Here is a 13,599-nt window from a genome sequence, read left to right as displayed (position 1 = left end):
AGCCACCCTTCCTGAGTTAAGACAAAAATATCTGAGCTGGAGGCTAAAAAACTGAGCTAGCTCACACTAACTCAGCTTAGAGGGAACACTGGTCACAGTTCTTTCAGATCTCAGCCCCACCTCCCTCACGAGGTGCCTATTGTGGGGAGAGGAAGGGAAAGGCAATTGTAAGCCCCTTTGAGACGTCTTCTTCGGTTAGAGAACAGTGGAATTACCGACTCTTCCTCTTTGGGGGTGAAGACAGACTGAATATTTTCAGTGCTTTCCCACAGGCTTCTGAGCGGGATGTGGGGAGGGCAGCTTTCTATTATTAGAATGTGTGTCTGTTATTTCATGGGATTTATGACAAGGTTTTCCAAATGTTTAGAACCCTTTGTGCGCGCGCTTCATTTCCAAACCCTGCCTGCCACCATCTGGTGTAGGATAGGATGGATTTAGACCAGGGGTGGCCAAACTTGCTTAACGTAAGAGGCACATAGAATAAACATCAGATGTTTGAGAGCCGCAGGACATGAACAAATATCACACACACGTTTTTATTGCAAAATATGCAGATTTGCTTTTTTATTAACATTAAATGAGACTGCCAGAAATAAAAACAACATAGCAGATTTGATAATAATATTTATTTGTTTGGAATTGGAAGTGTATGACAATTTGGGCAAGGGGCCCTGCAGTCTTATCTCCAGCAGCGTGCCTGGCAGATCTTCATGACGGCGTGAACCGTGAATCCCTTCGGAAGGCAAATAAGATAGCCCCGGGCCAGCCTGCTTTTTATCTCTCCCGACAAGCGTAATGAGCTAGCTCAGAAGTACAACGTTGCAAACTGTTGGAGATCAAATTAATTCTTCGCTATTACTTCCTGGCAATTCCTATCACTCAGAACAGCTTCCGAGTGTACGTGCGATATTGACATTGGTGCTTGAGCCCTGATACCGGGTGGCAATCATCTCTGCAGCTATCTGCACTGCGCATTTGTCCAAAGCACCATCAGGCCTGGGGGTAGGTTGGGGGCCAGGACTGAGAAAGCCCTGGCCCTGGTTGGGGCTAGACGGACATCCTTTGGGCCAGGGACCATCAGTAGACGTTGCTCAGCGGAGCGCAAGGCTCTCCGGAGGGTACATGGGGAGGGATGTTCCCTTAGGTATGTCGGTCCCAGGCCACTTAAGGCTTTAAAGGTTAAAATCGTTCTCTGAACTGCTACGCTACACTGTCGCAAGTGTGTGGAAATGGCAACCCTCTTTCTCTCTCCGCTTGTCCTCCGCCATCCAGGTCTTTGGAGCCGATGGAACCCGAAGGACCACCCACTCCTGTGCTCCCCAACTTCTTCCCTGCCATCACCAACAGCTCTGGAGACTCCCCGGAGCACTTTCCGCTACGGAAAACAGGTGCGAGGGCTGTGGGGGGGGTGTTGCCCAGCTGACTGGGGGTGGGGCGGACCGTGCTGGCCTGCTCCTTCGTCTTCCACAGTCTGGAGATCGACGGGATCACCTGCCGATTTCTCTGCCCGTCAGAGGTGCTGTAAGAGGCACGGCCAGAAAAGCGGGTTGAAAAGTTAGCAACTTGCATGGGTGTATTTTGACTTGGTGTCAGAGGTGTGAGCGAGCTGAGGGTTATCTGCTCAAGGGAAAGGCTGTGGCTCAGCTGTAGAGCCTCTGCTCGGCATGTCGAAGGTCCCAGGTTCAATCCCTGGCATCTCCCGTTAAAAGGACCAGGCAGCAGGTGATGTAAAAGACCTCCGCCTGAGACCCTGGAGAGTAGCTACCAGTCAGAGTAGACAATACTGACTCTGACCAGCTGAAGGTCTGATTCTGCATAAGGCAGCTTCATGTGTTCGTGTGACATCAGTAGTTTGTATAAGCAGTATGGTAAAAAAAAAGCCAGATAAAACCATGGAAGGATAGGGGTATAGATGACCATTGCTGGCCGTAATAGCTAAGGGCAGGACCTGTTTGTTCAAAGGCAGAATAATTGTGTTAGAACCATCTTTTGGAAGGGAGATGGCTCAAGCCCATATTCCGTGGGCATTGGCACTGTCAAGTTGCAGCCAACTTATGATGACCCCAGCAAGGGGCTTTCAAGGCGAGTGAGAAGCAGAGGTGGTTTGCCTTCACCTTCCTCTGCAGAGCCATCTTTGGTGGTCTCCCACCCAAGTATCGACCCTGCTTCGCTTCCAGGATCTGACCAGATCGGGCTACACCCTGCCACCTTCCCGCCCTCATATTCCACAGGCATTACTGAAACAGCATAGGAGCAGAGGCCAAATGAAAACCTCGCCAACAATTTCTAATGATTAGGTGAAACGGACCAGTTCTACCGAAGAGCTATAATCTAACTCTGCTTGTAATTTCCCCCGAACAATCCCAGGCCTACAGTTTCATGGGCTGAGCTGGCCTGGGAAACCATTGAAAGCTGGCCAATTATCGGTTATGTTAATTGTTGTTGTTTTTTAACCATGTTGGGGCATGGTTTCTGAATTAGTTTGCCTCAGGTACCAGTAGGTGGGGAGAGAAGGCAGTGTGGTATAGCCAATATCGTCAGATCTTGGAAGCTGAGCAGGGTTGGTACTTGGATGAGGGATGACCAAGGAAGGCTCTGTCGAGGAAGGCACTGGCAGACCACCTCTGCTTCTCCCTTGCCTTGAAGGCCCTTTGCTGGGGTCACCACAAGTTGAAAGCTAAGCAGGGTCAGTCCTTGGCTGGGAGACCACCAAGGAAGACTATGCAGGGGAAGGCAATAGCAAACCACCTCTGCTTCTCCCTTGCCTTGAAGGCCCTTTGTTGGGGGTCGCCATAAGTTGATTGTGACCTGATGCTACTAAGATATGTACCAATAAGAGTCCACAAATGCTGGGCCAAAAATTGTGCTTGCCACCAACCCTGCCCCAGCTTAAGGAGGAAGGGAGGGGCTCACCTTTGACATTGCTCTGAGCTTTGAAAATACTCCAGAAATAGCAAGCCCTTCCCCTACATTCCAGTTGACTCTCAGGACTGGTGCAAATTCAGGGAGCACCTTGGCCATTCTCCTGAGCCCAGATAAGGGTGACGGATCTCCCTCATTCTCACATTGTGCTTTGAGTTAAAGTCTCATTTGTCCTTGGACAGTTGACCAAAACTGTAGTGGATCTCTGAGCATCCAAATGCCTCCGACCACCTATATCCTCCAAACAAATCCCTGACCACGTGGAGGACAGGACGGTGGGATAGATGGACCTTCTGGTCCTACCACCATGGAAGTCCTAACCCTCTTCTCTGTATCTGCTCCAGCCTCTGAGCCCAACCTCAAGTTGCGCTATAAGACCAAGAAGGCGGGCGAGCGGCGCAAGAACCCCCTAACCCGTAAGGAGAGCGCCCCTCCCTCTTTGAAGAGGCGGCCAACGGAAGCCATCGGTAAGAGGGCGCTTTGGAAGGGCTTGTGGGGGAAACGTCGGGCATCCTGAAAGCAGATGTTGTATCCCTGGTCTGGTGGAGCCGAGGAGTGTGGGGTCCAGCAGGGCCTTCTCAGTGCGAGGAGGAAAGTTTTTACGTTTTGTTTTTTTAATGTTTGTAACAATTCTGTCCTTAGCAACATTGGGCCCTTCTTAAATCCACTGAAGTCAATGGGCTCAGAAGGTTGTACCTCTACCGAGGACAATGGGAATATGGATCTGTTATTTTTTTTTGGCATTTCAGAGTCAGTTCACGGCTGCGTTTAATGAGGTTGTCGTTATCTTGTGGTCTTTCTGGTTTTAATTGTTTTTTGAGCTGCCCCGGGAGCCATTTCTTGAAGTGTCAGAGCGTGACACAAACATTATAAATAAATAGCTGTATAGGTACTCAGGGGCTGACAAAGAGGCAGGAACAGAACAGGTATCCCGTGTTACCTCAAGGAACTTGTCGGTTAGGGACTTGTGAGGAGACTGAGGGAAATATCCCAGGAGACAAACTAACCCTTTTTCGGTAGAAAAGAGCAAGAGTCCAATAGCGCCTTGAAGACTAACAAAATTTGTGGCAGGGGAGGAGGTTTTGTGAAGTATCTGAAGCAGTGAGTCACAGACGCTCCTCCCCACCACAAATTTTGTTAGTCTTTAAGGTGCTACTGGATTCTTGCTCTTTTATTATGCCACAAACGGACTAACACGGCTACCCATCTTGACCTATTTCAGCAGGCTGAGATCCTTAGGTTTAAGGAGGCGTTCCAAATAAAAACGTTATTTCCCTTTCTCTGACAGAAACACCCTGTCAGTTCAGTAAAGCTGCGTGTGAAACTCCACCTGTTGGGTATTTTATAACTTTATTTTTTATAACATTTTTTCAATAACCATACATTAAACAACATTTAATACAATACAAAATCAACATATTTGGTAGGTAACGCAGACAATACCATCTTTTACATGGTTTATATAATGAAAAAACACAAACCACTTTTCCAAAAATCTTGATGTCTTGTGAGGCTGCTCAGTTTCCAGTATTTGCATCGCAATTTTGTCCATAACTACCATGTCCCATAACTTTGCGAACCATTGTTTTACAGTTGGAATTTTTTCCAATTTCCAAACCTGAGCTATTAATGTTTTACCCGCTATAAGCATTAAGGAAATTAGTTCTTCATTTGTTTGGGAAAAGGGCCCTTCATCCCAGTGATTTAATAATATGGATTCAGAAGTGTTTGGTAGGTTTATTCCCAACTCCACCTGTTTTAAAACAGAGTTCTGCTGTCCCTTGCTGTAAATAACCAACAACTTGTTGCTTTGCCGTGCCTTTTCCTCCAACCCACGAAGCACTGAGCCCTTCTAAAGAAGAGACAACAAACTTATTTTGTGTGTCTGAGAAAAATTAGTTTTCACCTCAGATAAGGAAGGTGCCAGTGTGGATCACTCCAGGAAAAGGGGGGAGGGGAAAGCAACAGAATTACCTCAGATTCCCGGTCTGTCTCCCCAGGCTCGCTCTGCAATAGCAGCACATAATCCGGGAGAGTTATTAGTTAACATTGCCTCACTGACTACTCGCGACACTCGTCATAATTAAAATTCATTCAGTCACTGATAGGTGTGATGGGGAGGGTGGGGAGCAGAGAAAGCAGCCGGCTTTCTCGGGACTCTTGGCTCTTTGGCTCTTGGGTCGCCGGTTTGTCGCCTGTGTCCTCAGTCAAGTCTCCTGATGAATCCAAGACCACCCTGAGATATGTACACACTTTGGTTCTTGTCTACTTGATGCGCACTGGTTTATGTATTCTGTGTTGGGTTTCTTGGACTCTGGGCCCTTTTTGAAAGAAAAGTGGGATAATAAATACTTACATATTAACCAGGCTTCCAGCGACAGGGTGAGGACAGAATATCTCCATTTGCACAGTGGAATGATACAAGTGTCTGTACTTGCCTGGTAAACCAATAGAAGCACGTAGGAATAGCATGTGCCCAGCATTAGCTATGCGCAGGTGCCCTGGCTGCTTCTAGATCCATTTTTGCAGTCATCTTCCAAGCTTCTTTCACAAATCTATATGAGGGGTGTGCACTCAATATAAAATGAGCTGAAAAAAATACCCGATAAGCACTGGCTATCCAGCTGTCATTTTTTGATAGCCGAATTACTACCCCCCTCTGTAATCAGCTGAGAAAACACCCGATAAATACCAATAAGGTATTTATCGGGTGTTTTCTCAGCCGATTACCGAGGGGGGTAGTAAGTCGGCGATCAGAAAATGGCCGCTGGGTAGCTGGTGTTTAAAGGGAAGGCAATCCTTTTAAACACTTTCTCCGTGGCTTACAATGCACATTTAAAGGGACCATCCCTTTAAATGCTGAGCTGAAAAATTCGGCAATCCTTATTATTTCCCAAATCCCAATAATATACCAATATTGGGATTCGGGAATATTGGGAAATACTGATATTTTTCGGGTTTAATATACCCAAACCTGAAAAATACCAATTTGTTTTGTGCACATCCCTACTCTATACATGGCCATTTCCATTTTGCATTGCTGCCTTTTTGTTCTTCCTATATCCAAGGCTGTTCTTTTTCCCCCCTTTGTCTCTTGCAGACTCCTCTCCCAGCAGCAGCAGCACCCCAGTATCTGGGTGCAGTTCACCCAACGACAGCCTGGTGCCAGAACATGGAGCCTTGCCAGCCGCATCAGGGCTCACGCAAGAGGTATGGACACCCCCCCCATAAGACCACAGAGAGGGGAAAGCCTCCCCCTCCCCGTACAAATCTATGATTGGCCCGGTGGATCCAGCAAATTGCTAACAGTTGTGCCAGCCGTTATTCAGCTGGTCACCTACGGTGGGTCGGAATCACTCCTAGGCGATCAGGTAGAGAAACTTTTCTGTACCAGAAGTCTTAATCTGCCACAGGAAGCCAGCACAGCTATTTCTGGTCATGTGGGCTAGTAAAAATACTGTGACCCAGTATTGCTTATGGACGTATTTATCAGGCCAGGGAACAGGGTCACCATGAACATGGGCTGCATTCTCACATGGCAGCAAGTCACAATTAAAGTTCAGTTTTTGCCGCTTTGGTCGCTTTGTCTGTTGCTTTGGGTTTAAATTTTTTATTTTTAAAACTTTATGTTCACATACATTTCATCAGTTTCATTTGCATACATATCAGAGTAATTCATTTCTTATTGTTTCATATACAAATTGGAAATATTAAACTTCTGTCTGTTCTTCTATCCATTTATATATTTTTTCCCATCTCCTTTTATGTACCGTTTCAGTTTTATTCTGCATCTTTAAACTTAGATCATCTAATCTGGCTAGTTCTAATATTTTATTTATCAGATCTTCCCTTGTAGGTAATCCTTCTGCCTTCCATTGTCGCGCTATTAATATTCTTGCAGCTGTTATAACATAGCTAATTATATACGAGGCCTGATTGTTGTATCCTTTCGGGATCATGTTTAATAAATATACTTCCGGTTTTAATGTTACGTTTTTACCCAGGCTTTCTTGAAGTATTCCTCTCACCATTCTCCAGAACCCTTGTATTTTATTACATTCCCACCACATATGATAGAAAGTCCCTTTATTCACTTTGCATTTCCAACACAGATTTGAATATCCCTTGTAACATTTCGCTAGTTTATCGGGCGCCCAGTGCCATCTGTGAAACATTTTAAACACATTTTCTTTGTATGCTATCGCTCTCATAGATTTGACCATTTTCCACATATTTGCCCATTTCTCTTCCCCTATTTCTCCTATATCCCTCATCCAGGTGATCATTACAGATTTAATTTCTTCGTCCTGTTCAAAGTCCGTTAGTAAGAACTTATACAACTTCTGGATTAGTTTGTCATTTGAGGACAGCCATATTTTGTCTAATTCATTATTTTGGTCCTCAAAACCTCTTATCATATCTTTCTTGTATCTATCTCATAATGTTATCTGCTCCCACCATGACAAGTTGTTTTCTTGTCTTAATTTTTCTTCTGTTTTTAGCTCATTGTTTTTGTTTAATAATGTTTGATAGCTTTCCTTTAAATTCATTGTTACTACTGATGGTTTAATAAAAGCTTCTAATGGGGCTACCCATCTTGGGGTTTTCTTATACCAAGTCTCTTTTATCTTAGTCCATATTTTATTTAAAGATCCTCTTAATGTATGTCTAACAAAATTTGAGTGGATTTTATCTTTCCCATACCATACATAAGCGTGCCATCCCATATGAAGATCGTGTCCTTCTAACGATAAAAGTCTCGTGTTTTCAAGGCTTATCCAGTCCTTTATCCACACTAAGGCGGACGCTTGGTAGTATATGTACCAATTGGGAACACTCATACCTCCTCTCTCTTTTCTGTCTTGGAGCACTTTCCATTTTATCCTAGCTTTCTTATGTTGCCATATAAATTGCCTGGTGATTTTATTCAAATCTTCAAAAAAGTTTAGCTTTTTTAACACCGGTATGCTTTGTGCTAAAAACAGAAATCTTGGTAGTACATTTAATTGCAAGTCGCAATTAAAGTTCAGTTTTTGCCGCTTTGGTCGCTTTGTCTGTTGCTTTGGTCACACAGGACCCTTGGTACTCCCCGCTTCTTTAATACCTGGTGCTTGATCGAACACTTGTCGGTTCGGTCGAGTTCCCATTCCCCAAGATGTCCAAATGGAGGTGCCTTGGCTACTGCAAAGGTTACCCCACATACGCTAGGGTTTTAAAGCTTTGTAAATCCAACTAAAATGCTGCTCTGGGAGAAAGTGCTGCAGGGGTTGGGACCTGGCCTCACATTTTCTTTACTGGATTATGTGGGCCCCACTGATCCAGATTCCACAGGAGGCCACAGTGTATCTCCTGTTTGTAGAATCAACATACACAGCTTTTGCTCTTTTCTCTGCTTCCTTAGTGATAATTCTGGTCCCAGTGGCCTCACATAATGCAATCCCCCCCCACACACACACACACCCTTCACACACGCTCAGTATTAAAATTTCATCAATCAGACACACGTTAGTCATGCAAACATGAACACACTGCCGACTTCTTAGATAACACTTGTGCAACCCCGAGCAGAATCAGTCCGCAACAGAGGGGTGGGCCCAGGTCGACTAGGTTCAAAATCAGCATCCGCTTGCATCACTGTCTGCCAAGAAACTCCTGCATGTCTGTCATGGAACCCCTGCAAACTGAGGGTTCCGGGAAACATTCCCTATGAGGCCCATTAAGCCTGTCCAAGTACCCTACAGGGTGTCCTAAGAAGTCTGCTTGGAATCCCTTGCGACATTCTGAGATTTTGTGGCAGATAGGCAGAGGTTCTTTCACGAACGATGAGGAAAAAGAACTAGATGCGGGGGTATCCTACTGGGGCAGTCACAGAACTGAATGAGCAGACACGTCAGGACAGACAAAGTGAGCTGCTCCTTCACACCTTGCATAGTTATCTGACAGAATCACCTCTCCCACTTCTGCCCTTGGAAATCTTCCACGGGATCCAACACTCTGTGTTCTCGTTGCATTCTTCTGAATGGTCTTTGCACAGAGCTTTCTAGCCCTAAATCTTCAGGTTTAAGATCCCCAGCCCTTTCAACTCTGCATGCAAGCGCACATGCCCACATGGGGAAGTGTCTCGTTTTCTTGCTTAGTTCTCTTCCACCCACCAGAGCAGCAGCAGCTGTTGGGAACATTCTTATAGAATCATAGAATGTTAGGATTGGAAGGGGTCCCTTGCAGGTCATCTAGTCCAACCCCCTGCACTCTGCAGGAGCATAGAACTTCCTGTGAGCAAGCAACCATAACAATCTTTGTCCTTTTCTTCTTTCTGTCTACCAATTCTTGATCCCCACCCCCACCCCAGTCTTTTCAGTCCTTTGCATCTTGTCAGCATAATTTTTTTGGTCAAGTCTGCATGCCTAACAGCACAACCGACCACCTTGAAAAGGTGTCATGGGTGTGTGGGGCGGGAGAAACGACTCCCACACTCCCCCCCCCCCCCCCGGAAGTTCATGACTAGTGTGCAAAGTGGAGACTTGGATCTCCAAGAAATTGGTCTCCCCCACTGCCAGAAATCCACAAAGCAAACGAGCCATAAATGGACAACCCATTTGCAAGCTGTCCTCTGCGCATGGATGCTTTCAGCATCTTCTCGACGAATTCTTTGAGGCTCTGGCATTTGTAAACCACTGGACTTTTTTTTAAAAAAAAATAATTATTGTATCATAAAACAAGTTACAAAAAAGTCAAGTACCATAATAATAACAATATTCCAATAATTTTATGTAACATTAAAAAGTCTGAAAAACTACAGTTTTGCTTTTCACATTTCAGAAACATTTAATTCGCTCTGGTATGTCTTGAGAACTACGGTATTCATCTGTGTATTTGCCAATATGAAATTGCATTGTGTCTGTATTGCTTATTTGTATAGGAGGTGTAGGATATAACATGCAGCATACCATGTTGAAATAGTCTTTACAACCACCTCTGGAATTGCTGCCAGGAAGAGGGCAAGAAATCTTCTGAAGCTAAAAATTCTAATATAGGGTTCCATTTATCCATTATAGGTTTATCTATTGGGTACTGTGCTATCCTGTTCAATTTGTTGGTCACAGAGTCCACAAGAAAATGGTCCCACATCTTTTGGTACCATAAACTCTTTTGGGGGGGATTTGGATCTTTCCAGCAAGTCGCGATTGCTGTGCGAGCAGCGTATATCATCACATCTAGGGTCTGCTTGTGAATGTGCTTCTCAATGTGAGGCGGCCAATGTTTGAGAAAGAGATTCTCAGGGTTCAGTGGGATTTCAATACCTATGATTTTGTGTACCATTTGTTTTATGTCCTCCCAGAATTCTGCAATCCGTTCGCATTCCCACCAAGTGTGGGCAAATGTAACTGGACTTGACTTTTATTTTTCTTTCATTGGTGCAGGCCCCGCTAGCTCAGCGCCTGAGAATGCAGGAAAGTTCGTTGGCCCATTTTGCTCTTCAGACCACTGGTTCCCTCCCGGCTCTCACCTTGGGGCTACCGGCCCCTTCCACGGCGTCCACCCGGGTAGGTTTGAAAGGGCACCAACAGGAGGAAAGGGATGTTGCACTCTTTTTTTATCTTCTTCCCCTTCTCATCCTTCTCCTTCTCTGTCATCTCCTCCTCCTCCGACATCTCCTCCTCCTCTGCTTCCTCCTCTTCCTCCTCCTTCTCCATCATCTCCTTCTTCTCCTTCTCACAGTGCGCCATTACTTGGGGAGCTCATCATCACAGGATGCATTGGTCGACATTAGTTTCACTAGCTGATAAGGGGGAATTAGAAACACTCATGGAGGATAGGTCCTTCAGGTGTTATCAGGCCCGGCAGCTAAATGGATCCTCCGTGTCCAGAATCAGTATACCTCTGAATACCCGGTAGCTGGGGGGCAAAACCGGAGGGGAGGTTTGTCCTCCGTGCCCTGCTTTGTAGGCCTTCTGGTGACATCTAGTTAGCTGCAGGATGCCAGAGTCAATGGACCTTTGGTCCAATCTAGCAGGGCTGGATTCTTACATTGTATAGGTCAAGACTGATATGAAGAGCATTCTTTAGTAGCTAATCAGAATGACAGTTTCAAGTACAATGGAGTCATGAGCTAAGAACAGTCAGTTGTTTTAAGATTCATGTATTTTGTCCTACTTTGGTCTCTGATGAAACAGGGGTTTTTATGATGTGAAAACCTGGCAAACCTGTTAATCAAATATAAAAGTGGAATGCAGAAGTGGAGGTGCCTCCAACGTGGGGTCCATGGGCACCATGGTACCCACTCATACCTTTCCTAGTACCCACCAAGTGTTTTGGGGAAGTGGGCAGGGCTAGGTGGGGCTTTTGCCCAGCAAGGATTCCGATTGGCTGTTGGAGACCTGGTTGGAAGTCCAGATTTTTAAAAATATTGCCTCAGCAGTAGCTATCACCACTGCAAAAGGACCTTTTTGGCATGACTGAAGGTAAGTTGTGGCAGCCATTTTGTGTCTGGCTCCACCTTCTTTGGCAGTCATTTTGTTGCTGCACCTTCCATGCTGCGTCAGAATTCCAAAGGTGTTGGAGATCCCCTCAAAAAGGCTGGGGGACCCCAGTATACACCATGAACTGGAATCTGTTTCAGCTGTCTCCAGAACTTTGGGAGGGAAGGAATTTTTAAAAAAATCTCTTGTCTGTCTCTAGAGCAGGAGTCCTCAACCCTTTTGAGCCTGTAGGCACCTTTTTAATGTCGATCCAGGGTGGTGAGTGCAACCACAAAATGGCAGCTACAGAAGGTGTAGCCAACCACAGAATGGTGGCCACGGAAGGCAGAGCCAACCACAAAATGGCTGCCACAGAAGGCGGAGCCACATACACATGGGAAGCCCAAGTGCCAGGGAAGAAAGGGGCAATTTTAAAATCCACTGGGAAAGAGAAGTGAGAGACAATAAAACCAACATTTTGGTGGCAGCTGCCGCTGCAACGATGTTATTTTAATCTGCCCAGGCCATTGAATTTCTAGTGGCCAATCAGAAGCCCTGCTGGGCAGGTGGCACGCCTGACCCCACCCACTTAAAAAAAAAACTTAGTGTGAACCAGGAAAAGTTGTGGTGGGCGCTGTGGTGCCCATGGGCATCTGCTAGGGTTGCCAAGTCGTACCTTAAGCCGCAGCGGGGGAGTCCCGGCTCGCTCCGGGAGAGCGCACGCACACTGCGAGCACGTCACCCGGAAGTGACTCGGGCACGCTGGGGTCGGGGCTGCGGTCATCCAAGGGGAAAACATAGAGTTTTCCCTTGGATGACCGTGGCCCTGCCCCCGGCGTGCCTGGCGTGGCTGAGTCACTTCCGGGGGACGTGCTGACGCCGGGCACATCCCGTGCTTTGGGGGTGGGGTTCCCCCTGGGGCCCAATCCGCCGCCGCCGGGGAACGGCCCTCTGGGGCGGGGGTTTCCCCACCCTTTGAGGGGACTTGGCAAGCCCAACCCCTGCTTTAGAGACTTCTATGAAGAAATGTCAAGAGAGGACGATAGCATTTTATGGCCACCGGGCACATTTTGGAACTAGGCAGTTCCGAACTCAGGAAGCTGCTCCTTAACCTGTTCTCTTCCATCCTCTCTGCAGGGAGATGGAGACCATCGGACACTCCCAAGCCTGGCCCACAAGGTGCCCGTCCTGACCAGCACCCACGCGCCTGTGTTCTTGCCAACCAACCTGGAGCAACACGAGCCAGGGAGCCCCCTGTCCACTCGCCTCCAGCCGGTGATCATCCTGGAACCCTCGCTCAGCCACACCCCTCTCGTGACCGGTGGGTACCGCCTCCCCTCATCTGGGGGGGAATGGGGCACTGCAGATGCTTGCTTAACTAGATGTGGGTCTGCTTTAACATGGGCAAAAAGAAAACAGAAGTAGGATTACTCCTAGAAAGGGTAAACCCAGGGTGATCCTAACATAAGCGAGATACCAGAGCACAGCATTGTAAGAGCAAAGAGTCCGGTAGCACCTCAAAGACGAACCACATTTGTGGCAGGGGAGGAGCTTTCACAAGTCACTGCTCACTTCTTTTAGATCTGAAAAAGTGAGCAGTGACTCACTAAACCTCATCCCCTGCCACAAATTTGGTTAGTCTTTAAGGTGCTACTGGACTCTTGCTCTTTTCTACTAATTAATTAATAGTAATTATCATATGGCATTGTGTGTGGTGCAGCCGGGAGATCCTAAGACTGTCTGGCTGCCTGAAGTACTAGCTCTTTTTAGCGTTATGCACCACTAGGTGGTGTAGACTTGTTGTTTGGACTAAAAGAGCTGTGACTGACCCAAGGTCCCCCAGCTGGCTTCACGTGGAGGAGAGCAAAACCGGACCTCGTTGTCCAGATCAGAGTACACCGCTGTTAACCACTGTGCCATGCTGGCTCTCTTTTCTGCTGCTGCAGACAGACTAACACGGCGACACATCTTGATCCACAGCATGAGTTATGGCCCCGTTTGCGGCAAGGACTTGATTCTGGTGTGGGAAAGCTGCCCTGTACAGCTTCAGTTGTACAAAATAGTATCAATCGTGATGGACAAAGGATCTAATGAAAAAGGCCTTGGATTAATATTGTGCACTGAAATCTTACACATGAGAGTGTGAACAAGCATCATCCTTGAGGTCTTTTCTCATAGTTTGGGTGTCTCCGTTAAAAGAAGCTGTGAATTTCCCTAC

General features: G+C 46.6%; 1 protein-coding gene across 1 annotated transcript in view; it reads left to right on the top strand.

The window, feature by feature from the left end:
• HDAC7 (histone deacetylase 7) overlaps positions 1-13,599 on the top strand; it is a 318,340-nt gene that overhangs the window by 250,990 nt on the left and 53,751 nt on the right. Inside the window, exons 5-9 of the mRNA XM_015410216.1 lie at positions 1,273-1,388; positions 3,267-3,389; positions 6,023-6,132; positions 10,344-10,466; positions 12,519-12,702. Coding sequence (XP_015265702.1) covers positions 1,273-1,388; positions 3,267-3,389; positions 6,023-6,132; positions 10,344-10,466; positions 12,519-12,702 — 656 coding nt within the window. The remainder of the gene's footprint in view (positions 1-1,272; positions 1,389-3,266; positions 3,390-6,022; positions 6,133-10,343; positions 10,467-12,518; positions 12,703-13,599) is intronic.

This window comes from Gekko japonicus, unplaced genomic scaffold (genome assembly GCF_001447785.1).
Source record: "Gekko japonicus isolate JY-2015 unplaced genomic scaffold, Gekko_japonicus_V1.1 scaffold996, whole genome shotgun sequence".
NCBI classification, from domain to species: domain Eukaryota; kingdom Metazoa; phylum Chordata; class Lepidosauria; order Squamata; family Gekkonidae; genus Gekko; species Gekko japonicus.
This window is presented reverse-complemented; position numbering and strand designations above follow the sequence as displayed.